The sequence below is a fragment of the Alligator mississippiensis genome, chromosome 1 (genome assembly GCF_030867095.1).
Source record: "Alligator mississippiensis isolate rAllMis1 chromosome 1, rAllMis1, whole genome shotgun sequence".
NCBI lineage: Eukaryota > Metazoa > Chordata > Crocodylia > Alligatoridae > Alligator > Alligator mississippiensis.
The window spans coordinates 238,234,549-238,259,966 of NC_081824.1; the positions used below are offsets into that span (position 1 = coordinate 238,234,549).

Here is a 25,418-nt window from a genome sequence, read left to right on the forward strand (position 1 = left end):
TTTTCAGGGGTGGTAGGCTCTGCAGAGAGAATAAAGTCTGCCTAGGTTCAAGAAGATCGGTGCAGGGGTTTGGGGGCAACAGCACCCTAAATTCTTGAAAGCAAAACTCATGTCATGTCTAGGCGTTACAACATAGTGGGGTGTAAACTGCCAGGGTGGTAGCTCTTACTGAGGCCACAAAGCCTGCCAAGTTTCAAGAAGATAGGTGCAGGGGTTTGGGGGGAACTTCCCCTCAAGCTCCGGACAAGCAAAACTCATGCCATGGGTGGGTGCTTGTGGGACTGACTGTCTGTCTTGGGCCTGGGAGGGGAGACACTACTGCAGGCCTGGCTGCTAAGCTGCTGTGTTCCCAGTTACCAATCAATGAATCATGATTCACTCAGGGACCAGGGACTCAGGGACCAGCTCAATACACAGGACCTAGCTACTTCATAACGACTTAACGAGCATCAATTAGCACCTACAAAACCAGACTAAGGAGAGGAAGGACTCAATACAGACAATCAACTGCCCCAAGACAGACACAGTTTTGGCACGAGTTTTGTCTGTCAGCAGCTAGGGATGCAGGGCCCCAGAGCCCCCCTGCACCGATCTCCTCAACAGCTGGCAGGCGTCACAGCAGGGGCCACCATCCCTGCAGCTGTCACCCTGCTGCGCCTTAACACACGCAGTGTCACCCATGGCACCAGTTTTGCTTGTCTGCAGCTTGAGGGGCAGTTCCCTTCAAACCTCTGCACCGATCTCCTTGAAACTTGGCAGGATTTGTGGCCTCAGTAAGAGCTACCAGCCCTGCAGTTTTCACCCCCCTGTGTTGTGATACACAGCCGTGACATGAGTTTGGCTTTCAAGAATTTGGGGCACAGTTCCCTCAACCCCTGCACTGATCTTCTTGAAACTTGGCAGGTTTCATGCTCTCAGCAGAAGAGCTATCATCTCTGCAAGTTTCATCCAAATCGGACAAGAAACAACAAAGTTATAGATATTTCATTGATTCCCCATTATAGCCTGTGGCCTGATCTCCAAGGCGGCTTCGGAGCCACTTCAGCTGGATCAAGGCGGAAACCCAGTCCGGAGCTCCGGATCAGATCGCTGCTGACTCACACAGGCCTATTATTTAGTACGTAATGTGTTAATACAGGGGTTGTCAACAGGGGGTATGCATTCCCCTGGGGGTACTTGGGAAGGGGATAGGGGGTATGAGCACCTTGTGCTGCTGCCTCCCAGGAGCAGGGCTGGGGAGAGGGCAGTGGCACCCCCTGCAGGCAGCACAGGTGCCAGCTGGTCAGCCAAATGCCAAGTGCTTCCATTCCTGCCTGCACTGATCTCCACGGGAGAGGCTTATCTTTACAAAGTGTACATAATAGGGAGTGCTGGGGCCTGTTTGTCTTCTGCCTCCCCTGGAAGCCCAGAAAACTTTACACACACTGATATTTAAAGTGATTTTTCCCTTTTTACAATGACTAATAATGACATCTTACACACTTTCTTTATACCTGTCTTCTCTTTGTCTCCCCTTCTCTGATTTGGTGATAGTAAACTCCATGTGTGTAAGTCATATGACTGCTCGACTATATAAGAGATAGTTGACAATTCTCTGGTCACATTTGCTCTAGTGCTTTTTCATCAGAATTTTCAGACAGCCCAAAGTGGTGACTTGCCACCATGGAGACTGCTGTATGTGGAGGGTTAACTCCTACTGAGCCTGCCATCCCAGAAGTCCAGAAGATAGCTGATCAGGTGAGTTGCAAGTGATATGAAAAAAACTAATATACCCAAATTCTTCAGAAACCAGATACTTCACAGGGTTAGGGTCCTCACGCGTCTCCAATGATGAAGGCCTGCTAGGTAACCAGAAGTATGCAGAGCTGAAATATTCTAGCTGTTTGCTGTGACTTTTCTTCCCAAGGCCACCACTTTTCTGATAAGCTGTATAGGACCACTGCTGTGCTCCAACTAATAAAAGGCTCTTCAGTAAAAGCTACAAATGTGCCGGACCCCTGAGATCCACCAGCTGTTTGCTGTGGCTTTTATTTCCAAGGGTACCGCTGCACTGATTGGGGCACTGGACTGCTGCTGATGAACTCCAGCTGAACAGACATGCACGTGAAGTGCCCTTACTATTGCAACTTGTGAATCACCTGGCTATGAATTAAGTGGCTTCCACTGTATAGCAAAAGGTTTCTTTAAAGTAAAGAGAATTCTAGGAAGTCTTAGGAAATAGAATCATAGAAAAGACAGGGACCTCAGGAGGGCATCTAATCCAACCACCGCCTGCTTAGGGCAGGATCATTCCTAACTAAGTCATCTCAGCCAAGTTGCAATAAAACTGTAACCTATTTTAAAATCTGACATTCACATCTCTTACTGATTAGAAGTAACTTGCTTAGGGAATGGTGTTGTGTTTACTCCCCTGCATTAGTCTTTACACTAGTAAAGCTTCAGCAGTGACAGAGAAGGCCAACAGCAAAGGTCAGCTTTCTGCTCCTGAAGCATGAACCCATTGTGTCACTCTGGGTGGGCCACTTTACCTGCTTGTGGCTTCTTTTCCTTTAAAATTTCCTGACCTGTAAAGCAGAGAAAATACTACTACCTTATTTCACAATGGCACTACAAGATTTTCATAGATTTCATAGACATTAGGGCTGGAAGGGACCTTGGAAGATCATCGAGTCCAGCCCCCTGCCCAAAGGGCAGGACGTCAGCTGGGATCATAGGATCCCAGCAAGATAAGCATCCAGTTTCATCTTGAAGGTGTTCAATGAAGGCGCTTGAACAACCTCCGGCGGCAGGCTGTTCCAGACCTTGGGGGCTCGGACAGTAAAGAAATTCTTCCTTATGTCCAGCCTGAAACGATCTTGTAGTAGTTTGTGACCATTCGTCTTCGTCATCCCTTGGGGCGCTCTGGTGAACAAACGTTCCCCCAGATACTGGTGGTCACCCCTGATAAACTTGTAGGTGGCCATCAGATCACCCCTGAGCCTGTGCTTTTCCAGGCTAAAGAGCCCCAGGGCTCTCAGCCTGTCATCGTAGGGTCTGCTTCCCTGACCTCTAATCATGCGCGTGGCTCTTCTCTGGACTCTCTCAAGCTTCTCCACATTCTTTTTGAATTGTGGAGCCCAAAACTGGACGCAGTACTCCAGCTGCGGCCTCACTAAGGCCGAGTACAGGGGGATCAGTAAAGATGTTTGTGAAGTCTTTTGAGTTTTTTCCTTTGAAAGGCACTGCAGATCTACAAAATAGTATTTTGCATTTGCATGTAGAAATATAACCAATGGTTCCTACAGGAAAGATCTTACATGCCAGCAAGCACTGCAGTGTATATCTGATGTGAAGCCACAATCCTAATTTTTCAGTGAACATAAATATGGCTCAAAAGATGCTTTCAGGGGTCATGCACTTGGGATTGAAAGTTCTTGTATTATCAGCAACCTTAAAAATAAAAACAAAAATGACTGTTTTGCTCTCTTCTATGTAAGGCTAAGACTGCTGTCTTGTGCTGACACCAGTAAGTAGAACTCCTGTGTTCTGTGTTCATCTCTTACCTGTTAGCTCATTCCTCTCCTTTGATGTTGCCTTTTTTATAACAGCTGTCTGCAAAGCTTCAGACATCTGACTGAGGATTTTTCAACTGCTGAACCTGTTTCTCTGCTTCCTTTTCTTTGAGCTTCCCTGCTCATTCTGGTTTTTTTGGGGTTTTTTTTTTAACAGCCTGCCACAGAAGCCACACTGCAGCATTATGTTGCCTCTGCATAGGCAGCTTTTCCCACATACATTACTTTTAAAATTGACTTTCTAAGTCCAAGAGGACAAATCCTGGAGAATAAACATCCTCTTTCTAGGGTGAAGTTCCCCCTTTCATAATCTCTTTCCTGAGACTGGACATATCTTTTTTATGTACTCATTTGGAGGGCGATTCCTTCCTCTCAGAATTAGAATTAGATTTCTTCTTGAACATTTTCCTTGTTCCTGCACCTTGCCTGACTCTCCTTGCCAAGTGGGTATCCCCCTGGTCTTATCCAAGAGTTCCTAATCCCTGTATTCCCACTCTAGGATATGCCCCTTTTGCACTAAAAGGGGTTCTCAAATCTATACTTATACCAGTATTCCTCCACAGAGGTTCTCTCAATTATGTTATAAACCATGCAATAGCTGCCCAGTTTGCCTGAATTCTCCAACAGATATTGTTGGATAAATGACCAATATGGGGTTTGGCAAGGCAAGGTTTATTGCACAATATATGGATAACTGAGGCAAATGTAGCAGCTTATATAAGAATCACTTTTATTCATTCACATCATACATTTCATTCACACCATTCACACCAAGTCGCCTATCTGCGGCACTTGGAGTCACACTACAGTGGCCAGTCACAGGCTTCTTCAAGGCGATGTTCAGTCGAGAGGGGTGCCGGCTTCAATTCTCTCAACCATGAATGACGTGCCCCCAAAGGCTGAGGCGGGGAACGATGGCCACCTGTAGGTGATGGCGGTGGGAGCATGGTGGTGGCAAGTGGGGAGGTCCCGCAGGTGTCCGCAGCAGTGTTGGTGGTGGGGGGGAGGTGGCAACCACCCGCAGACACTGCTGGGAGCATCAGTGGTGGCCAGCAGTGATCGGTGATCACCTGCAGATGCTGCCAGCAGTGTCAGCAGTGGGGGAGGGGGGAGGGAGAGTGGTGAGTGGCAACTGCCCACAGGCACTGTTGGTAGCGTTGGTGGTGCAGGGGGTGCACCGCCAATCTCAGGAAGGGCATATGCACCCTCTACACGTCCTCAATGCTCTTGATGTGCGGGCAGGCTGGTGTTGCTGGTTAAGGCATGTTTGGGCTCAGCCTTCACTGCCCTTTTATTTTCATGGGGCAGACTTCAATCAATGCCTGGAGACTCCTTCACCAATCACTGCTTAATTTTTCACTTGAGCCCATCTTTTGGACTCTGTTACTGATTACACATTGTTTTTACATTTCAGTCTCTTTTTCAGTTCTTATTTGTAACATCTCCACATTCTTGGACCACCACCTGCGCTTCATCGTGACGTATATCTCTGTTTACTTCAAATACTTCGTATCAGTCTGTCTAATACCTGTTGCAATCATCCATCTATCAATCATATATCCATAGCACACATACACCCCCCCTTACCACTTCTTTTGCTATAAAATGAAAATATATTTAAAAACAGCTTAGCATAAACATAACCATAGCATAGATATAACATATTTTAAAACATATTCTAACAGTTGATACATTTGAATGTGCTTATTTCAAGAACCACAGAAAGAGGGACTGAGGCAGTTAATGTGATGAAAAATGTTATGCCACCAAACCTTATTTCTTTTTTCTTTTCTTGCAGGTGAAGTCACAGCTGGAAGCAAAAACAGACAAGACCTATACAGTCTTTAAAGCCATAATATATAGAACCCAGTTGGTTGGCGGGACTAACTACTTCATCAAGGTCAGTACACGTTGTGAGATGGAAGAGCAGGGGTTTTGCCATATGTTCTGGCTAAAAACTAAAGCAGAACACAGATACTATTTGAAGTGAGCAGAACAGTCAAGCAGTGAGCAAATGTTGTGGGAAGAAGGTTCAGTATGACTTTAATGCAGGGTCTAGACTTAGTGCTTGGGTAGCTATTCTGAAGTGTTCATGCAGGACTCAGTGTGGAATCAGAAAAAATATATGCCTTAAACTTTGATTATTTTAGTTATAAGATGACATAACCGCTTTGTGGAGAATTGCTGGCTCTGTACAGTAGAACAGATAAGGGCAAGTGTTTGTTCTTTATAACTCCTCTGCAACTGCTTCACTCACCGCGGCCTTGAAGGTAGCAAAAAGTATGTACAAAGTAGATTTCCAGGTGCAAGAAAGAGGTTTGTGAACTAACCTCGCCTCCCCCATTAGTTCCCATCCTGATTACAGCAAAGAAATAATGAAGTAATATTATAGCTGCTTTTCATGCTAATTTCACTATATGATCACGTGAGTTATAAGCGACTGTTAAAAAGTATATAAGCCTCCTGATTTTGCTCTTGGGGGGGGACCCCTTCCAAGTGCTTGGGAGATCCATGTCACTTTGGAACTCCCCCTACAGCTGTAGTTTCTTTTGAATAAAAGCTTCTGCTGACCTGACCCAAAAGTATGCTGCGTGTGTTTCCACGACATCAGGAAGCTAAGAATCTGATGCTCTGACTTTCTCATCTAAATCTTCATGAAGCACTAGTCCCACTCTTTCAGGTGTGAATCATAAAATGTTAGGCTTGTCAAAGGGACCATCCTCTTGCCTGACTTGGTCCATTCTTCTTAGTTGGTGTTAGCATCTTTTTGGGAAGAGAGATGGGGGAGATGGGCAGGAGTGGATCAGTGAAACAATGGCTCTTCATTCCTGCTCTTTTTATACCTTAAAAAGAAACAGACCCCTGTGCCCCATATCTGCTGACCAGGCTCGGGACTAGCGGATGGGATGAGGATTCTGAAGATTTGGGGCAGGGTTCTTGCATTCCTCTCAGATACCAATGCCAGCTTTAAATGCAATGTATGCATGCAGATTTTTATGTCCCCTCAACTTTCTGCTGCAAATGTATACCTCAGCTGTAGGTCCTTGTCAGAATAACAGGTCAGCTCATATTTTCCAAGGTCCTTTGCAAGTAAAAAAACTAGAAAACTTTTTTAATGAGGGGTGTTGCGATTGTATGGTTGGGCCAAATGCCAAGTGTGCTCCTTCTCCATTGTTAACTTGCACGTTCCTGACTTAGGCCCCTTCTGTTCTCCTTTAGGAATGAGTCCGCTGGGTAGACTTAGCTCCAGTATCTTCAGTAAGCTACTTGTTTGAGAGACAGGGTTTCAGTCCATATCCAGAGCTGGAAAGAAATGCTGCATCCCAGGAACTGAACTTCTCCACAAAGTGGAACTGACTAGGGATATCATCTTCCTGGTGTGTCAGTACCTGAATGGCCTGGGACACAACCTCTTGGGCATGTGGCTGCCACTACAAGATTGAGGAGTTTTTCTATTAGACAGGCAAATAGGTTGCTGGAACTAGACTTGTCTGTGTAATACACACACACACACACACACACACACGTCTAGTATATTAGTCTATATATATAAGTCTATACACACATTCAAAATCAGTACACAAGATAAGTAAGTATGTGCATGTATATGTCCATATATAATACACATGCACGCACACATACATAAAATCAATACACAAATTGGGTCACTTATTTAAAGGACTTCAAAAGCAGCAACTTGAGGGGGGGAAGAATAAGGGATTTGAAACCTCTTAGCTAACTTCTGAAAATTCTTCCCCAGGAGGCTAAGGTTGGGCAACCATTTGTGAAAATATAGGCCTAATACTTTGAGGAATAAATGCATCTTTCTGCTAGGAAGGGACTTAGTCCTGAAACAGAAATTTACCCTAAATCCATAAAGATATCATCAACTTGCAGTGACTACCCATTCCTGAAAAATGTGGATTAGTTGGTCCTAGCTGTGCTTGAAGCTGATGGTGATGTCCTGTTTCAAAATGCATCCGTGCCTTTGACTATCTGTGTACAGACATGGAATGGGAACTGGGGCCTTCTGCTCTGATTATAACCCTGCTGGTTGTTGCCTTTTGTACCTGGAAAATGGATGAATGTGGCTAGATTCCCTGCCTGAGTTGTATGCCAACTTTTGGCTCTAGAAAAGGAGAATATAACTCCCTGGTTCCATGTTTGCAGAAATTTTGGGGGGTGGGGTAGGAGGTAAGAGGAGGGAAACAAACAAAAGAAATACAAGTATATGTAAACCTATCAACAATATGGGGATGGATTTTGCTTATTTTGCCAGGGCCATGGTCAACACCATTGTTCTAAACCTTAATGGTCTACCTTCTTTAAGTCCACAACTAATGATGCAACAATATTAGTTTATAGCTCCATTAGGGGTGGCCAGTCACTTGGAAGTGGGTCTTCTCCATCTGTTTGCTTTCTCCTCCCCTCCTCTGTTTTCACCGCCCCCCCCCGCCCAAGGTTTTACTCTGGTTTGCAGCTGCTTAGTTTGGTTCTGAGATGCCAGTTCTGTTCCAGCCATTGCTAGTCTAACCAGGTCTGTGCAGGCACTTCTGTCACCACTACCAGTACAGCCAGCCTACTGGAGTACCACTCAGTCTTTCCATGGAGGCTTCAAAAGCTCCAGAATAAGACAGAGCTGAAGGACAGTCCTTCCCCTTAGGACAGAGCCCTTTACCTTGAAGCCCATTCCTATAATACACAACCTGCTACCTGTGAGCACACTTAGAGAGGGACATGCCATGTATAGTTATAGTAATAATGTATACAGCCAGTGAGTAAATTCCAAATAAAGCAACAGAGCATCGGAAGTAGAACTATGGGTAAGAAATATTATTACTCATTTAAATGAGGCTGGCTGGATATGGCAGTATCATTTTCTCACATGAACTAAACACGATCCCTTCCTTCTAGCTCTGGTGTTTGAACGTATGTAAGTTTATCCTTCAAAAGGGAGAATATCCTCCAGCATATGTTCTGACTGGCTTATTTTGAAGTAGCCAGTTCCTTCATGTACTTACTGACTATAGCTGACCAAGGGCTGGTTTGTTGAGCAGCTGCAAGAGCTCACTGTTCTTGTTGTCACTGTGTTCATGCCAGTGGCAACAAGTAGTGGGTGCACGGGGGTGCACATGCACCCCCTGAGAGCACTGGTGCACCCCCTGACAGACCAGTTGATGGAGCAGGAGGGAGCACCGGTTCCGCCCCTGTAAGAGCTGGCCAGGAAGTGGGGGTGCTGCATGAAGCGCCATAGACACTTCTGGGAGTGCTGCGGCCACTTCTGGGAGTGCCACGACCACTTATCAGTCAGCATGATTGGCTGCGGAGGGACCCCCCGTCAGTCAGTGAGATTGGCACATGCCCCCCCTGACTAAGGTGACACCAGTCATGTGTGGTTTATGCTATGGAATACAGGCTTCTCTGAAGATCAAACAGTCATATCAGATTCAACCTCTGTGGGCAGCACTGGTTTGTGCACATTTTCTGCATCCTCCTGAGCCAGGTCCTGCCTCTGAATGAGCCCACAGACCCTTTGCTCTTTTCATCCAGGAACTCATTTCTCTTTAAGAAGCACTTTTAGTTTGATCCTTCGTTAGCCTGTTTCCTCCTCTCACCTCTGTCTGAGCCTATTCTAACAGAGCACAAAACTGTGTCTCTCTGAACCTGCTGTCTCTTGCTTCATCTCTTTGTAAGCTCACATTGTCCCCAACATTGGTTTTGGATTTCTTTAGGTTCTCAACCTCTGTATATGTATATTCCTATAGACCCTTGTTTTCAGAGTTGTGTCTTTATTTCACTGTTAACATATGTATAAGAAGAGGGTCAGTTACCCCATCCCAGCAGCCAGTTATCTCTGACTCAGTTTTCCCATCTACTGAGAATTTGCCATAGTGCAAACTGCCTTTGGGGTCTGACCCTGTGTTAGTTTGTGTGAAGCACCAGGCCAACAACTGCAAACAACAGAAGCTTGAGTACAGTGTGTGGAGGATACATTTTGGAGTGTGAAAACTGATCCAAATTCAGTACAAGCAATAACAGAGAAGCTGGCCGTCTTATGGAAAGTTTGGATTTTGCTCTGTAAACCCAAGGTAGCAATTTCTACTTCTACAACAACCTGAGCACCAGGACTTGCAGGTGTCCTTAGTCACACATGCGGTGTGACATGAGACCATTTGTGCAGATTGGGTTCAGGATATTTAAGGATACCATGAGCAATCAGTAAAATGCACTTGCATAAATCAAAATTGTTATGATCCTTCAGAGTCGCTACTTTATCTTTGTAAAGTCATCCTTTTGTTAGCTGTTTTATCTTTGATCCTAACTCCCCCATTTGCTTTGTATTTTAGGTTCAAGTTGGTGAGAATGATTATGTGCACTTGTGGGTGTTTCTCAGCCTTCCTAATGAGAAAAAAGAACCACGTCTTGATGGATTTCAGACTAACAAAACCAGAGATGATCCACTGATTTATTTTTAAAGCAGTAATAGGAATGATTTCTATTGCTCCCTCTGCAGGCTGCAAACTTACTCTGCCTGTGTATCAATGAACATACAAAAATAAAACAAATACAATTTTGACAAATAATTTGACACCAGTGATTGCTGCTAATTTACAAGGGGCCAACAAGGAAATGTGGTAATGGTACCCAAAAAAACAAAAGCCATGTTTTCTGGTAGTAATACATGGTGCTATTTACAAAACCTTCCACATAAATATTTCAAAATGTTTTACAAGCAGCAGTGAGTTTGCACACACTGTCCAGTTAGTAAAATGAAGATGATGATACAGAAACAGAGTGGTGAAATAAATGGTGCAGCTTTGGATCCAAGCACCAGGACAGATGCTTGAGCTTGGGTAGGGGCGCAAGCAAGAAAAGGAGCATCCCACTGCCCCTTGGGCATGCAGCAGGGCTGGGGAAGCTTTATGGCTGGACTGCCTTTCCAGGAGCCTAGCAACTGGAGCATTTGAGCATGTGACCAAAAACTGTGCCACAGCACTCCACTACCCTCACTCACGTGAGGCTGGTGGTCATGGGAGTCTTAGAGAACATCGGAAGTGTCTTAGTCATGAAATGGCCTAAGTATCCTCAAAAGGCAAAGCGATTTTGGCTACTTTTATATGGTAGAAAATATATGCTTTATTATGAAACAATTTCACCAAAATACGAGAGCTGACATGTTCAAATTTATTTCAGAATCCCAACCAGGACTCTTTTGAGCAAGATATTAAGATTGATGCAGTCAATCAATGAAGTGCTTTTGGCAGATTTTACACAATCAGCAGGGATCCAGGTTTTCCGTTTCCCACGGTAAAACGGAGAAAACCACGGATTCCGTTTTTATCGGAGAAAACGCGGATTTCTCTTTTTAGCAGAGATATCCGCAGATTCTCTGCTTTTGCAAAGAGCTCTTGCAGGCTGGCACAGCTCCAGCCTGCAAGAGCTGATTGCAGAAAGGGCGGGAAACCCCCAGCCCTGGCGGAGGGGTAGGGAGAGGGGGGAGGGAGGGAGGGGCCTGTGCCTCTGAGGCAGCCAAGGCCGGGCTCAGGCTCAGACTCGCCCTTTGCCCCTGGAGCATGGAGGTAAGTGGAGCTGTGGGGCAGGGCTGGGGAAGATGGTTGGGGGCTGAGGGAGCAGGGGGCGCTGCGCACCACAGCTGGGAGCAGGGCCAGGGGGTGAAGGCAGGGGTGCCCCTTTGCAGGGGGACTTTGCAGGCTAGCGATGCAGGGCACAGTGTGGTGGTGCCTGCCATGTGCGGGCCACACATACATGCTGCCCGGCTGCCTGCCCAGGAGAGGGAGGCTGGCATGTGGCTGGAGCACAGCTTGCACGCGGAGGCCACTGCCGCTTACCTGGATGCCCATGACAGTGGTGATGGCTGCTGCCTACAAAACTTCCCACTGCCGCCGCAGAGCCATGCCCAGAGCTGTGCAGCCAGCCGCCAGGCAGCAGTGGCAGCCTGGTGGTGGCAGGGCAACATGCAGCCATTCCCATCCCCACCACCGCCCCACGCTGCGCCTCTGTCCTCAGCCACGCAGCTCTGGGCATGGCTCTGCAGTGGCAGCGGGAGGTTTTGTAGGCAGCGGCTGTCTCCACTGGCACAGGCAGCCCCACAGGGCCTTTTGTAGGGCCACTGCCTACAAAACCTTCTGCTGCCGCCGCGGAGCCATGTTCAAAGTTGTGTGGCCAGCGGCAGTGGTGCTGTGTGGTGTGGGGTCGTGGTGGGGTGGCTGCGTGCTGCCCAGCCACCACCACACTGCCATTGCCGCTGCCACTGCTGCCCGGTGGCTGGCTGCGCAGCTCCAGGCATGGGTCCGCAGCGGCAGTGGAAAGTTTTGTAGGCAGCGGCCGTCACCACTGTCACAGGGCTCCAGGTAAGTGGCCACAGCCTCCGTGTGCAAGTTCAGGCCCCCCCCCCACCCATCCCTCACTGTGGCTGCAGAGTTGGCCACGGAGCTGTGCTTCGGCTGCATGCCAGCCTCCCCCTCCCCTGGGCAGCCGGCCAGACGGCATGTGTGTGGTCCGCACGTGGTGGGTACCACCATGTTGCACCCCACATTGCTTGCCCGGAAAGCCCCTCCGCAGAGGGGCACCCCTGCCCTCACCCCCTGGCCCTGCTCCCAGCTGCGGTGTGCCACCTGGGGCCAGCAGCACCCCCCATTCCCTCAGCCCCCAACCATCTTCCCCAGCCGTGCCCCACAGCCCCACTTACCTCTATGCTCCAGGGGCAAAGGGCATAGCTCTGCGGTGGCAGAGCTTGCCCACAAAGCCCCCCCACCCTGCATGCAGCTGCCACCATCCTGCACCGCTGCGGAGCCGTGCAGCCGGTTGTGGGACATGCTGCTGCATGGAAGCACCCCGTTTCACCCCCTGGCCGGGCAGCACATATGTGGCCCACACATGGTGGTTGCCACTGCACTGCTGCTGCCGTGCCCTGCACCACTTGGCCACAAAGCTGTGCAAGTGGCCGTGGGATGGTAGCACAGGGTGCAGTGGCCGAGTTGCGGTGGCGGCCTCTGTGGGTGAACCTCCTGTCAGGCCAGCCGGCATGTGTGTGGCCCACAGAGTGGCACCCCTGCCCTCACCCCCTGGCCCTGCTCCTGGGAGTGGGCACAGGGGCACACTCCCCCGCTTCTTGATCTACCCCCCAGCACCTTCCCTTTTCCCTGCCCTGCCCTGTCCCTTCCCCCCACACACACTTACCTGCTGGGGTGGGTGTCAGTGTCTGTGTCTGCATGTCTAGGGGGCTGTTGCGTGGGGCATCAGGAGGGCTGTTGAGATTGGGGGGCGGGGGGGAGTGTGGGGCACCAGCAGTGCTGGGAGGGGCTGTGGGGGGCCTTTAATTTTTATCCTGGATTTTGGGTTTTGAGTCCGAGAACTTGCAATTTTTAATCGGAGAAAACCAGGATCCTGGATAATCAGTATACATCTTGTCCAAATAAATTATAAGTTATATAGCAGCTTGAAAGAGCGAATTAACTCTTTCTGGTGTTAGCGCTTTAACATATACTTTTACTCATCTTTACAGGGCCACGGAGACTCTGGTCTCCAAAGTGCACACTCATAGGCACACGGATCATGATACCTGGCCAAATATTGCTCCCCTCCTCACTTCTGTTCAGCCCATTGGCCTTTTCACTGTGGGCTAAATTCTTAGGCTTTTGAAAGTAATTGTTAGTGGCACCACCAATTCATTGATGATCTAAACCTTCTTGCCTTCATTTTTTTTAATATTACAGTAGAGAGAGACTTTTTCATTCTTGCACGAATAAGTTTAAAAAAATGCAAATTATGTAAAGTGGGTTCCAAGAATAAGCAGAACTCCACAAACTTGGATCAGATATTGTATGATTGCAGAGCACTGTTTCCTTTGGAGCCGCATTTAATAATATACATAATAAAAGGGTAGTGGTGGTTATTCACCTGTAGGGTTGACTTTGGTCTACAGTATGGAGCCTCTAGATCCAAGGCTCCAAGTAGGTATGGTGGTGGTGGTTGTGGGGGAGGGTTGTTTGTTTTTTAGGGAACTAAGTATATTTTGCCATTGTTCTCCTGAATTTTACCATGACAATGGCTGGTGTATCTGTGGTGATGTTTACACTAGGGAGAGCCTTCACTACCACCAGGAAGCAGAAGTTCCAGGCTTCAGGTCTGTCCTGAATACTTGACTGTGACAGTGCACTGAGCCTGGGATGTACTTGGTTTCAAGGTACTAGTTGGTGGATGGGTCAGATCATTTAGAATTGTTGGGTTGGGAGATAGATGGCTGCATGCCTGTATCGGCAAAAGCTGTCTGGGGCCAGAGATCAAGTAGAAGATTCAGTTGGGAAAGGTTTTCATGAAAGGCCAAGCAGAACGTCTGGTTTGAACAGGGCTGTAAAGGACTATGAAGGCGCTTTGGTACAGGCCTATTGAACTCAAGGAGGAAGCCGGCCAATTTTGCGGGCAGATCACAGGCTGCTGTTTTCGTGGGCTGATCACTGTGGGCTCCCCCATACCTCTGGCCATGGGGCCCTGGCAGTCCCACCCCTCACTGCAGATTGCCACGTGGCCCCAAACCATGGCTTAATTACCCTGATTAAGCCCAGAGAAGCCATTAATCCATGTATTATTAATCATGAATTAATGGCTTTGCCATGGTTTTGGGCCATCCTCATGTGATGAGCCCTGCATTTTTGGTGGGCTTCCTGCAACCTGCCCTCCCCTGCAACTCCCCTCCCCCAAAAAGCTTACCAGCAGTCTTGGAGCACAGGGGGGAGGATGGGATGGGGAGAGAACAGGGAGACGGGGGAGTGCCTGCCATGGTGTGCCTCCACACGCCCTCCCCGACAGATGGACAGAGGGTGCAGCCCAGCTGGACTACGTGGTCACACCACAGCGCAGCCTGCGGGTGCCTGTCTTCTTTTTGCTCGGCAACCCCACACCCTGCCAGACCCAGGCATCGCACTCAGAGTGGGTCAGAGGCCCTAGCGGCAGGGATTGTTCCTCCAGCTGCACCCTGGCTGCCCCGTGCTCCTGCTGCTGCGCCCCTGGATGCCACAAACTACAAGCTGGGGTGGCAGCTCTCTGTTCTCCCCTGACCAGTCCCACTGCAATGCAGGGGGGATGCAGCAAGCCGCTCACCTTGGGCTGACTAAAGATAGGCTGCTGCCGCCCCGCCTGCCCTGACCTGGCTGTCAGGACACCTTGTGGCACTACTGCCCCCTGTGGCCGGCCATGCCCCTGCCCATGCCCCACCTCTGCACATCCTGCTGCGAGCAGCCACCCCCGGCCCCTTCTTCAGCCTCACTCCCATGCTTCAAGACTGCAGGGCTTCTCTGCTTACCAGTGAGGTTTTTTTTTGGTGGAGGGGGGAGTTTCAGTGATGTGATGAAAAGGGGTATGCCACCAAACCTTCTTTCTTTTTTCTTTTTTTGCAGGTGAAGCCACAGCTGGAAGGAAAAGAAAACAAGACCTATCAATGTTTTACAGCCACAGAATATAAATCCCAAGTGGTTGCTGGAACGAACTACTTCATCAAGGTCAGTACACACTGTGAGATGGAAGACCAAGGGTTTTGACAAATGTTCTGGCTAAAAGTTAAGCAGAACACAAATGACATTTGCAGTGAGCAGGACAGTTGAGCAGCGAGCAAATGTAGTGGGAGGAAGCATCAGTATGACTTTGATGCAGGGTGTGGATTTAACAGTGCTTAGGTAGCCATGCTGAGGTGTTCATGCAGTACAGGATTAGGGAAACTAAGAAGCTGATGCTCTGACTTCCTCATCTAAATCTTCATGAAGACCTAGTCCCACTCTTTCAGGTGTGAATAATAAAATGTTAGGTTTTTCAAAGGGACCATCCTCATGCCTGATTTGATTCATTCTTTATCTGCTTTAATTTTCTTAGCTGGCTCTAGCAACTTTTTGGGAAATGGAGAAGGGGGAAGATGGGCAGGAGTGGACCAGTGAAACAATGGCTCTTCTTTCCTGCTCTTTTTATATCTCAGAGCCCTGTGCCCCATAACTGCTGACCAGGCTCAGGGCTAGTGGGGTGGGAACTGACTATGCATGTCATAAGTTTATACACATACGCACAATCAGTACACACACAAGATAAATACGTATATGCATGTATAATGCACATGCACACACACAATCAGTACAAAAGTACTTGATCACTACACAAGATAAATATGCATGTGTGTATATAATACACATGCATGTGTGCTCATGCACACACAGAATTATTCTGTAAGGAACATTCATTTCACATGTTCAGTACTTTTGTCACCTCTTCCCTCGTCACGCAAGATGTGGATAAGTCTCAGCCAAACGAATGTTCTTTCGTGGGTCTCTTTATCCCAAAGGGTAATGAGGTTTTCTTAGGTATTTCTGCTTTCTAAGTGATGCTGCTTTATTAGAAAGAAGAGACCGTCTGTTTATATGGTCAAAGTATGCCTGTGCCTCACAGAAGTTAATGCATTTATCTTTGTGTCACTCCCAAAGGAGGAGAGTGCTCCCATTTTCTGGATCAGGAACTGAGATAGAGACATAAATAGGACCATAGGAAAGTAGGACTGAAGGGGCGTCCTGGGGTCCTCAATTTCAGCTTCCTGCTCAAGGCAAAATCATTCTTGACTAAAACATTCCAGCCAAGTTTATGCAACCTGCTCCTGTGGAATCGCATCCCTGGAAGTTTTTGACTTTCCTCGGTAGCCTGTTCTAATATTTGACCACTCCATAATCTGGAAGTTCTTCCTAATCTCCAGCCTAAACTTTACCTGCCGAAGCTTAAGGTTGTTGTTACTAGTCCTGTCCCCTACAGCCACAGAGAAGGGTCTTTATCCTCTCTATGATTGCCCTTCAGGAATTTGAACACTATTGTCACATCCTCCCTCAGTCTTCTCTTCTCCAGGTAAAATAACCCTAGTTCTTTCAACCTTTCCTCACAAGTCTTGTTTCCTAGGCCTCTAATCATTTTTGTCAGTCTCCAATGGACTCTTTATAATTTCTCCATGTTGCCTTTGAAATGTGAGGCTGAAAACTGGACACAGTACTCCAAGTGCAGTCTCACTAGGACTGAATAGACTGGAAGAATGACTACCCTTGACTTGCAAGTGACACTTCTGTTAATGCAAACCAGTATGCTGTTGGCTTGTAAAAAAAAAAGAGCATACTGCTGGCTGATATCCAGCTTGTGGGCCACTGTAACTCCCAGTTGTTCCGTTGAAGTACTGCAGCCTAGCCACTCATTCCTTAGTCTGTCTTTGTGCATGCAATTTTTCCATCCAAAGTCCAGGACTTTGAATGTTGTTGAATCCTTGCTAAATCCTTGCTGAATTTCATCTGATAGACTGGAAAAATGGTCCACAGTCAGTCAGGTCTTTCTGGATCCTAGCCCTACCCTCCAGAGTGTTTGCAACTTCACTGAACTTCGTATTATTAGTAGCAGATTTGCTACGTGTGCACTCAATCCTATTGTCCACATCATTAATGAAGATGTTAAACAATGCTGGACCTAAGACAGACCCCTGAGACACACCAGTTGGCACCTCCTTCCATCTAGACATTGAGCCACTGATGACTTGTTGACTATGATTTTCCAACCAGTTATGTATCCACCTTACAGGACTTCAGTCTAGTCTTTGTTTCTTTAGTGTCTTAATGATTATGTCCCTGCTCCCCTCAAGCCTATAACCTTATCATAGAAGGAAATCAGGTTGGTCACCTCAGCCCATTCCTAAAATACACAACCTGCTACCTATGAGCACACTTAGAGCATGCCATGCCATGTATAGTCATAGTAATAATGTATACAGCCAGTGAGTCAATTCCAAATAAAACAACAGAGCATCAGATGTAAAACTATCCGTAAGAAATATTATTACTCATTTCATAGATTTCATAAACATTAAGGATGGAAGGGACCTTGGAAGATCACCGAGTCCAGCCCCCTGCCCCAGGGGCTTAAATGAGGCTGGTTGGATATGGCAGTATCTTTTTCTCAGGCAATAACAGAGAAGCCAGCCTTCTTATGGCAAGTTTTGATTTTGTTCTGTAAGCCCAGGGTAGCAATTTCTACTTCTACAGGTTGTTGTAGAAGTAGAAATTGTAAGGCCTGTCCCTAGTCACCTGTGGTGTGATATGAGATCATTTCTGCAGATTGGGTTCAGGATATTTAATGATACCGTGAGCAATTGGTAAATTGCACTCTCATCAACCAAAATTGGTATGATCCTGAAGAGAGAGCACTGCATCTTTTTAGAGTCATCCTTTTGTTGCTGTTTTGTCTTTGATCCTGACGCTCCCCATTTGCTTTGTATTTCAGGTTCAAGTTGGTGAGAATGATTATGTGCACTTGCGGGTGTTTGTGAGCCTTCCTCATACAAATGAAGGAATAACATTTACTAGCTATCAAACCGGCAAAACCGGAGGTGATCCACTGACCTATTTTTAAAGCAGTAATAAGGATGATTTCTATTGCTCTCCCTGAAGGCTGCAAGCTTCCTCTGCCTGTGTATCAGTGAACAGATAAAAGTAAAACAAATATGATCTTGACGAATAATTTAACACAAAGGTAGTCTTTATGGCAGCAGTGATTGCTGCTAATTTACAAGGGGCCACTGAGGAAATGTGGCAATTGTACTCAAAAAAGCAAAAAGCTTATGCTTGATACTTTTGGGTAGTAATACATGGTGCTATTTGTTACCAGATTTACACGTCACTTTGGGGAGTGCTCATTTATTCGGGGTATATTTCTGGGGTCTCTGTAATTCTATCAATGTGCTGCTTGTGTTACTTGTGTTTCTTTATGGAGCTGTAGCTCTCCCTTCTGCAAGTCTTCACCCCCAATGGAGCTATCTTGCAGGACTCGGTTTCAATGGGGCTGGGTTCCTCCAACCACAGAATCAGTCAAACACATGTATACACATACACAGATCAACAGGACATGCCTGAGCCAGGCCGGGTTATTTAGCACTGACAGGCTAACACCCCCATATGCCTTGAACTGAGTTCATCAGGGCAATAATAAAATGCAGTCAGACACATACACACGCTAACAGGGTACATCTGAGCAGGCTGGGTCTGATCAGCACTTTCAGCTGATACCCTCATGAGCCTCAAAACTCAGCATGTCACAAGCGTCCTAGTAGTAACCCCCTTGATGAGCAGACCCCGCTGTGGTTTTGGGCATTACAGGGATCTTTGGCTTAGGTAAAAGAAGCATTGCTGCAGAGCAAATGGGGAGGTCAAGGGGAAGGAGGAGTAGGTGAGGTTCAGAGAGAAAGTGTAGCAACCAGCTTGACCAAAAGAGTTATTTATTGCCAGGTATATGAACTTGTGATGATACCAGTAATAATAGCCATACAAGACAGAGACAAATAAACAGTTACAGTATTACATAGTTTCAGTTAGGTTTTTAGGGAAGTCTAGCTCAAGTTTGATTAGCAAAATTCAGGTTTAGAAAGCTGTGCCTGAAGTAAGAGCATAAAAGGTTCCTGGAAAGGGAGGGGGGAAGAGGGAGAGAGAGGGTCTCACCACTCAGTGAAGCTTGAACTAGTTGAGGTCCCCAGGTGTTGTTGGATTTGGCAGACAGGCAGAGTCCTCAGCACAATCAATGGAGAGAGTCCAGGCAGAAAAGGAGTGGAACTGGTGCAGCTTTGGATCCAAGCACCAGGACAGATGCTTGAGCTTGGGTAGGGGCGCAAGCAAGAAAAGGAGTGGAACTGGTGCATCCCACTGCCCCTTGGGCATGCAGCAGGGCTGGGGAAGCTTTATGGCTGGACTGCCTTTCCAGGAGGCAGTCCAAGGGGCTGTGGCTCCTTACAGCTGCTGCTGGCCTCAGCCTTGTGGTACGTGTACTCACAGCTTGACCCCGGCCCGCCCTGCACCTGCTCTGGGCTTGGCCCAATGGAGCAGACCAGCTCCAGACCAGCCGGAACACACACGTGGCCCACCCCGTGCCTGCTCCAGACTCGCTCGCCCACACTGTGAGCAGCAGAGCAGTGGTGGCCAGGCAGAAGCTGCTACTTGGTGTAGAGGAAAAGCAGCTGCCCAGAGCCCATGTCTGAGCTGCCCTGCATCTCGTCTGCACTGCCACAGCTGCTCTGCTGAGTGGTCAGGATGCAATGGTGATGGCAGCAGAGAGGAACCACAGGGTAGACTGGGCGCAGGCTCTAGGGGACTCCAGCCAGAAGGGCTGGGTAGCAGTGAAGGGGAGGGACTGCCTTTCCCTCACACCAAGCAGCAGCTTCTGCCCAGTCACTGCTGCTGTTCAGCATGGGTGGGCGGTCTGGAGCAAGAGCCGGGCAGGCTGGGACTGGGGCTGTGCGCTCCTGATGGTGGCAGAGAGGAGCCACAGGGCATGCGGGCTTCTGGCTGTTGCAGGGGGAGGGCTATTTAGCCCACGGCAGCTGCCCAGAACTTCCTCTGTGGCCTGCAGGCCCAAATAATTGCTCACCCCTGGCTTATTCTGTGCTGCTACTTTTCATTTTTTCTACTCCATTCATTTTCCTAACCAGCACTGTAGAATTGGTCCCTAGGGCTTCACATAGAGCACTGGCAGATGTTAATCTACTTGCATGGCCAGGGCTGCTTGCAGGACACCTGGGGAGGAGCAAAGGCACACCAGAGAGGGTTTGCCCTCCCAATCAGCCCTTGCTGTAGTCACGGTTGCTCTGTTCCCCTTGCCACCCGGTGGCAATGGGGACAGGACTCCATGCAAGCCTCCTTGACAGCTCAGTAATACTTATGTTCCCAATTTCAAACTTCAGATTCTCCAAAGTCCTACTCAGCTGCCCCCTCAGCCTGGCAGTTTCTACAGCTTGCAGGGGGGTTCATTTTCCATCCAGTAAAGCCCTTCACCTGCCAAAACAGTTCTGCTGATGGCCACGGCAAGAACTTGACACTGTTGAGCGCTTGCCTCGTGCCTAAGCCCTTTCAGGATCTACAGACAAGGCAGTGCTCTGCTTGTCTTGTCTGAGGCTCCTTCTGGTAGACACCATCGTGACACCGGCAGGTGTCACCCATGCCTTGCAGATGTCTTATACTTTTCTCTTCATGTTGGGCTATCACTCGCCGGGGGTTTACCCCCTGGCTTTGCCCCTCTTTCTGTAGCTAGGACCGTTCACTTAAGTCCACCCACCAGGACTCGGTTTCAAGGCTCCTAGCTTCCTTTCAAGTGACTCTGGGCTCATGGCCCCAGTGCTGCACCCCTAGTGCACAGGGCTTCTTGAGCCCTCTATCACGGCACCCCTCAGTGCTAATGAGGCCTCCTGCTCCCCTACAGCCTCAGGCACAAACCACTGGCTTTAACATTAAACATAAACCATAGGCCCCTGTGGCCATATAAAGAAAATAAAGATAGGAGAGGCAAACTGCCTGCTTACATGCAATTGTGCTTCTGTCTCACAGCGTGGCCCGTTCTCCCTGAGGAGGCTGCCGCAGCTTCTCTGTAGTCATCAGGAGTCCCCCTCTTTGCCGCCCCCCCATGCCTTCTCCGCCTGAGGTTGCTGTGGTTCTGGCCTTTCCCTTCCTATCACCTGACCAGCTGGCAGGGCTCGATCCTGAAGCCCTGCTCGACTGGACGGCTGCACCTGGCAGGTTCTGGTTTTAAAGGGGCTGCTCTGCTTCCTGGTAACAAGGCTAGGATTCCCTGTTGCAGAAGCTCATCAACTTGTTGGCACCTGAATCTCCACTTGCATCTGCTCAGCATGTAGGTAGGGTCTGGCATCTCAAGCTGGGCAATGCTCAGCTGTGCCTCTTGCAAGCTGTGATCTCCTGTGTTACAGAGAAGCCCGGTCAGATCTTACCTGCGTAGCCAGCTACAACGCAATGAATGCAGCCACAATGACTAGTGGGAGGCGGGGAGGGGGCAGAAATGCTACTGCCAGTGATGTGCCCTGCCCTGTCCCGTGTGGCCTCCATGGTAGGTACCAATCCACTTGGCAGAGGTGAGGTGATTCCCTGTCCCTGTTGTCTCTGGTGTCTCAGACCTTGGCTGCAGTCTGGGAAAACTGCACTGGGGCTCATGAGGACAGCATGGGAATGGTGTCCTGGCCCTAGTGCCCCAGCTGGAGGCAGAATGGTCCCTCCCCTAGTGACAGCTCTTCTCAGCCCTGTTGCCCGTCTCTAACTATGTATAGGGCCATTGCTCCATCAGCCCAGCTCCTCCGTGCTCAGGCTGAGCTCCAGCAGGCTCACGCTTGGGAAAGACTGGCCCTGGGACCTCCAGGCTGCCCCCAAGGAAGAGGTGCCATCGGGCACACATGCAACACTGCCCATCCAAGAGACATGAGCTCTGACGCTGGCTGGCAGCACAAAGCTCTGCCTGGGCTACAGGTTCCTCTGTGCTCCTCCTTCGGCCCTCTGCCAGACGGTGAATCCCATGGCCGTGACCCCACCCGGCAGCCCTGGGACAGCCTAGGGCTCAGGCTCTGAGTTTACTCCTCTCTGTGCCCTGCCTGCAGCACCACCAGCGGCTCTGCCCAGGCCCCCGCTCTTTGCAGGTGCTTGCCAGCAGCTGCCTGGCTAGTGACTGCAGACATGCGTACCCTGTCCACTTTGGGTTGCAATTGGGAGTGGGGGAACGGCCCTGCCAGCACGGCTCACAGGGGAGCAGCTGTGTCATCCTGTGGCCTGACAGAGCCTGCTCAGTAGGGCAGAAGTGCTACTTCATTGGTTGCTCGGTGAGCTACCAACCTCCCTACAAGTGTACCCAGGAAGTGGCCAGGTCCAAGGGCAGTTGGACCCCCTAAGTCCCACAGCTACTTGGTACCTCCCTGTGCTGGGAGTGGGGCAAGCCCTCTGGGTGGGCAGGGCGTGGGGAGCACAGTAGGAAAGGAAGGCCATTACAGGCAGTGATTGCTGTGCAGGAGCGCGTGGTGTTGGGGGTACCAGGAGGCTGCATCTGTGCTGAGCCCCCCGCTGTGCTGGGTAGGGAGTGGTGAGGGTCAGCGCATTGTTCTCCAACTCAGCCAGGCCATCAAGATCTGTGGGACTGTCCTGCAGAGTTTTGGAAGCGTGCTGGATCCATGAGCCTCTGGGAGCGGACCAGCCTCACCAATCCACAACCCTGACAGGAGCCACAGAGGACAGAGCTCTGTGCCTCTAGGAGGTAGTGGTCCAAGCGTGACAGGTTTCTTGATGATACCCCCAGCTCCTCCAATAATCAGAGCACCAGTAGCTAGGCAGAAGCAAACATTAGGTTCGATATGTGCCAATCAGCACGGGAGATCTGCCCTAAATGGTTAATCTGCTGAAAAACCAGAACCGTTTAAAATTGCAACTTTTTGTGGCGGAAAGTTTTTTTTGCCACACATTTACCATGTTGGACTGGTATTCCTATGTACCAGTAGGCCACAGTCCCTTGCTCTCCCTCCTCCCTCACCCCAAAAGGGAGGAAAACTTGCCTGCTCTGTGAAGCTGTCAGGGTATGCTGCCTCCTCCCTGGTACAGCTGAAAAAGGGGACAGGGCTGGAGCTGCCTCTGCCCTAGACCCTGGGACTGCCCCTTGTCCAGTCACACCAGTTTTGCCCTTTAAATTCCTGGCATGCCAGCAGCCCAAGAGCCAGGGATGGTGCTGGTGGGTGGTCCCGGGCTGCCCCCTCACCCTTTAAAGCCCCTACAACCCAAGCAGATGCCAGGAAGAGCCTTAGTCCCCGCAGGGGAGGGGATGAGCAGAGCCGGTCCCCGTGCTCTGCTGGAAGCGGGGGAACAGTGCCAGCTCTGCTTACTGAGCCCCCACCCAGCAGGGACCACATGTAAAGGTCGGGTGGGTGGTAAAGGTGCGTGGGCTGCCTGCAAGCAACAGCAGGGGCTGATGAGGGGCCTGCGCCCTACAATCGGTTCCTTCTGCCCTTGCAGGGAGCCCTACCGCCCTAGCCTCTATGCAAGCAGCTGTGGCAGAGACTGGTTGGGGGTGGCAGGGTGCAGGCCCTCTGATCAGTCCCTGTCACTGCAGGGGAATTCCAGGCAGCCCCCTGACTGTTGCCACCCAGTGGCCAGGGTGAAGGAGCTGTGCGTAAATGGTGGAGAGCCCCCAGTTAGCCTTTGCTGCTGCGGAAGGCTTGCAGGGAGCCCTAGCAGCAAGAGTGACAGGAGCACCTGAAACCCAGGACCTTTAGGGGGTTTCTAGTGCCAGAACACCGGCAGCCCATTAAAGCACCAGAAACTTTTAAGGGGCTCCTGGACAGCCTGAGAATGGCATCAGACAGCTCCTCCCAGGGAGCCAGGAACTCCGAAGGGCTTGCAATCCTGTCTCACTGACAAGCTCCCTTACAGAGCAGCTCTCTCTTGTCCCCTGGCTGGAGAGTGCACCTTTGTGGCACCTTTGTCACCCTCCAACCAGGTGGCCTGCTATAGTGCTTTATTTTTTGTAGCCAAAATAACACCTGTCTCAGGGCCTTCAGACAATATGAACGAGTGATGGCAGCTCCCTGGGTAGAGCACTTAGCCAGGATGCCGAAGAGCTGGGTTCAATTTCTTCCTCACTGGCTGTTGTCTACATGAGACTCTGACCGTGCAGTCAGTTGTTATTACTGCATAGTAGCTTGTTACTACTGTGCAGTAGCATGCACAAAGTGGGACGCGATGCTACTGCGCAGTACTAACAAGCTACTGCACAGATAGCATCAGCAAAAAACCGTTCAGGAACACTACAGCACAGTAACTCCAGTTATTGTAGTCATTTAGTATTTGTGTATGCAGGTACTAAATGACTGTGCAGTAATGACTGTGCAGTCAGTGTCTTGTGTAGAGGCAGCCAGTCAGAAGGGCTGAAATCAACATCTTCCACCTCCCAGGGGCCTACCCACATTAAAAGAGTGGATACTATGTGGGGAAGCAGGGAAACTCATATTCTCACCCTCCCTACCTCACTTGTATTACTGCTCCTCCACTTTGCCATGAAGACTTTGCAACTCACTGAGCCAGAGAAAGACCAAGTACGAGCATGACCCACTGGTTAGCACACTCAGCAGCCCATGAGAGACCTCTCACTGGCTTGAGTATGCTTTCTGGACCCATGAAACTTTTAGTAGTCCAGAGACCAAATATGACTCAGGATCTCTGTGCAGGCTCTTGGAGGCCAAAACCCTTGTTGAGCAAACACTTCTTGAAATGACATCTCTCTCTCTCTCTCTCTCCTTTCCTCCCCACCTGAACCTTTCCCCACCCCTGCTGCTACAAAAGCACATGCATCTCTTCCCATCTGGCCCAAACTGCCATGTGTTTCAGTGCAAGTATGTTTATATACCTTCTATAAGAACAGTTTTGTTCCTTTTTAAAATTTTGCACTGTCCCACCCCTTCCTGCACATACGTAAAGGTAGTAACTTTAGCTATACTCCCAATGCTCCCTACTGTCCTGGTAGAGCAGCACTCCCCACACCACTACTGCTGGCTTCATATCCAGCACTCGCCACCTGCCCCGATCTGGCTACAGGCTGCTGCAGGATGGGGGAGAGGCGGCCACACTGAGATACCTGCACACTCCCAGCCAGGATTGCTCATGGATTGCTAAACCTTAGAGGGAACATTGTTCCAGACCTCTGGGGAGCCTGGCAGGGCAGATGACACAGCACTGTGGGCCAGATCTGGCACATGGGCCAGAGATTGAGAAACCCTGTGGTAGAGGATGGTCACATTCAGTGGTGCTTCATATTCCAGCTCATCAAGGAACACACTTACACTTGTACCCAAATTGAATTTCAAGTGAAGATAAATCCTCTAACACAGGGGCGGGCAAAATATGCCCCACAGACCAGATCTGGCCTGCCAAACGCTTTCTTTTGGCCCAACAATTTGTGCCCCATCCAGCCATTCCACCAACGAGGGTGCTATCAAGGTGCCCACGTGTACATGCAGCCCCAAAAATGTACCCTATTGCT

At 49.3% G+C, this 25,418-nt stretch overlaps 1 protein-coding gene and 1 long non-coding RNA gene across 2 annotated transcripts; one reads left to right on the forward strand and one right to left on the reverse strand.

Annotated features, from left to right (window-relative positions):
* Positions 1-1,281: 1,281 nt before the first annotated feature.
* Positions 1,282-18,254, forward strand: LOC102576020 (cystatin-B). Its single transcript, XM_019480129.2, has 4 exons — positions 1,282-1,737; positions 5,350-5,451; positions 14,969-15,070; positions 17,859-18,254. The coding sequence occupies exons 1-4, from the start codon at positions 1,663-1,665 to the stop codon at positions 17,985-17,987; spliced, it is 408 nt and encodes a 135-aa protein (XP_019335674.1). The 5' UTR covers positions 1,282-1,662; the 3' UTR covers positions 17,988-18,254.
* Positions 4,265-24,319, reverse strand: LOC132247674 (uncharacterized). Its single transcript, XR_009458953.1, has 3 exons — positions 20,920-24,319; positions 14,875-14,980; positions 4,265-6,982 (listed from the first exon to the last, which is right to left on the reverse strand). It is a non-coding gene; the product is annotated as an uncharacterized LOC132247674 (long non-coding RNA).
* Positions 24,320-25,418: the final 1,099 nt, after the last annotated feature.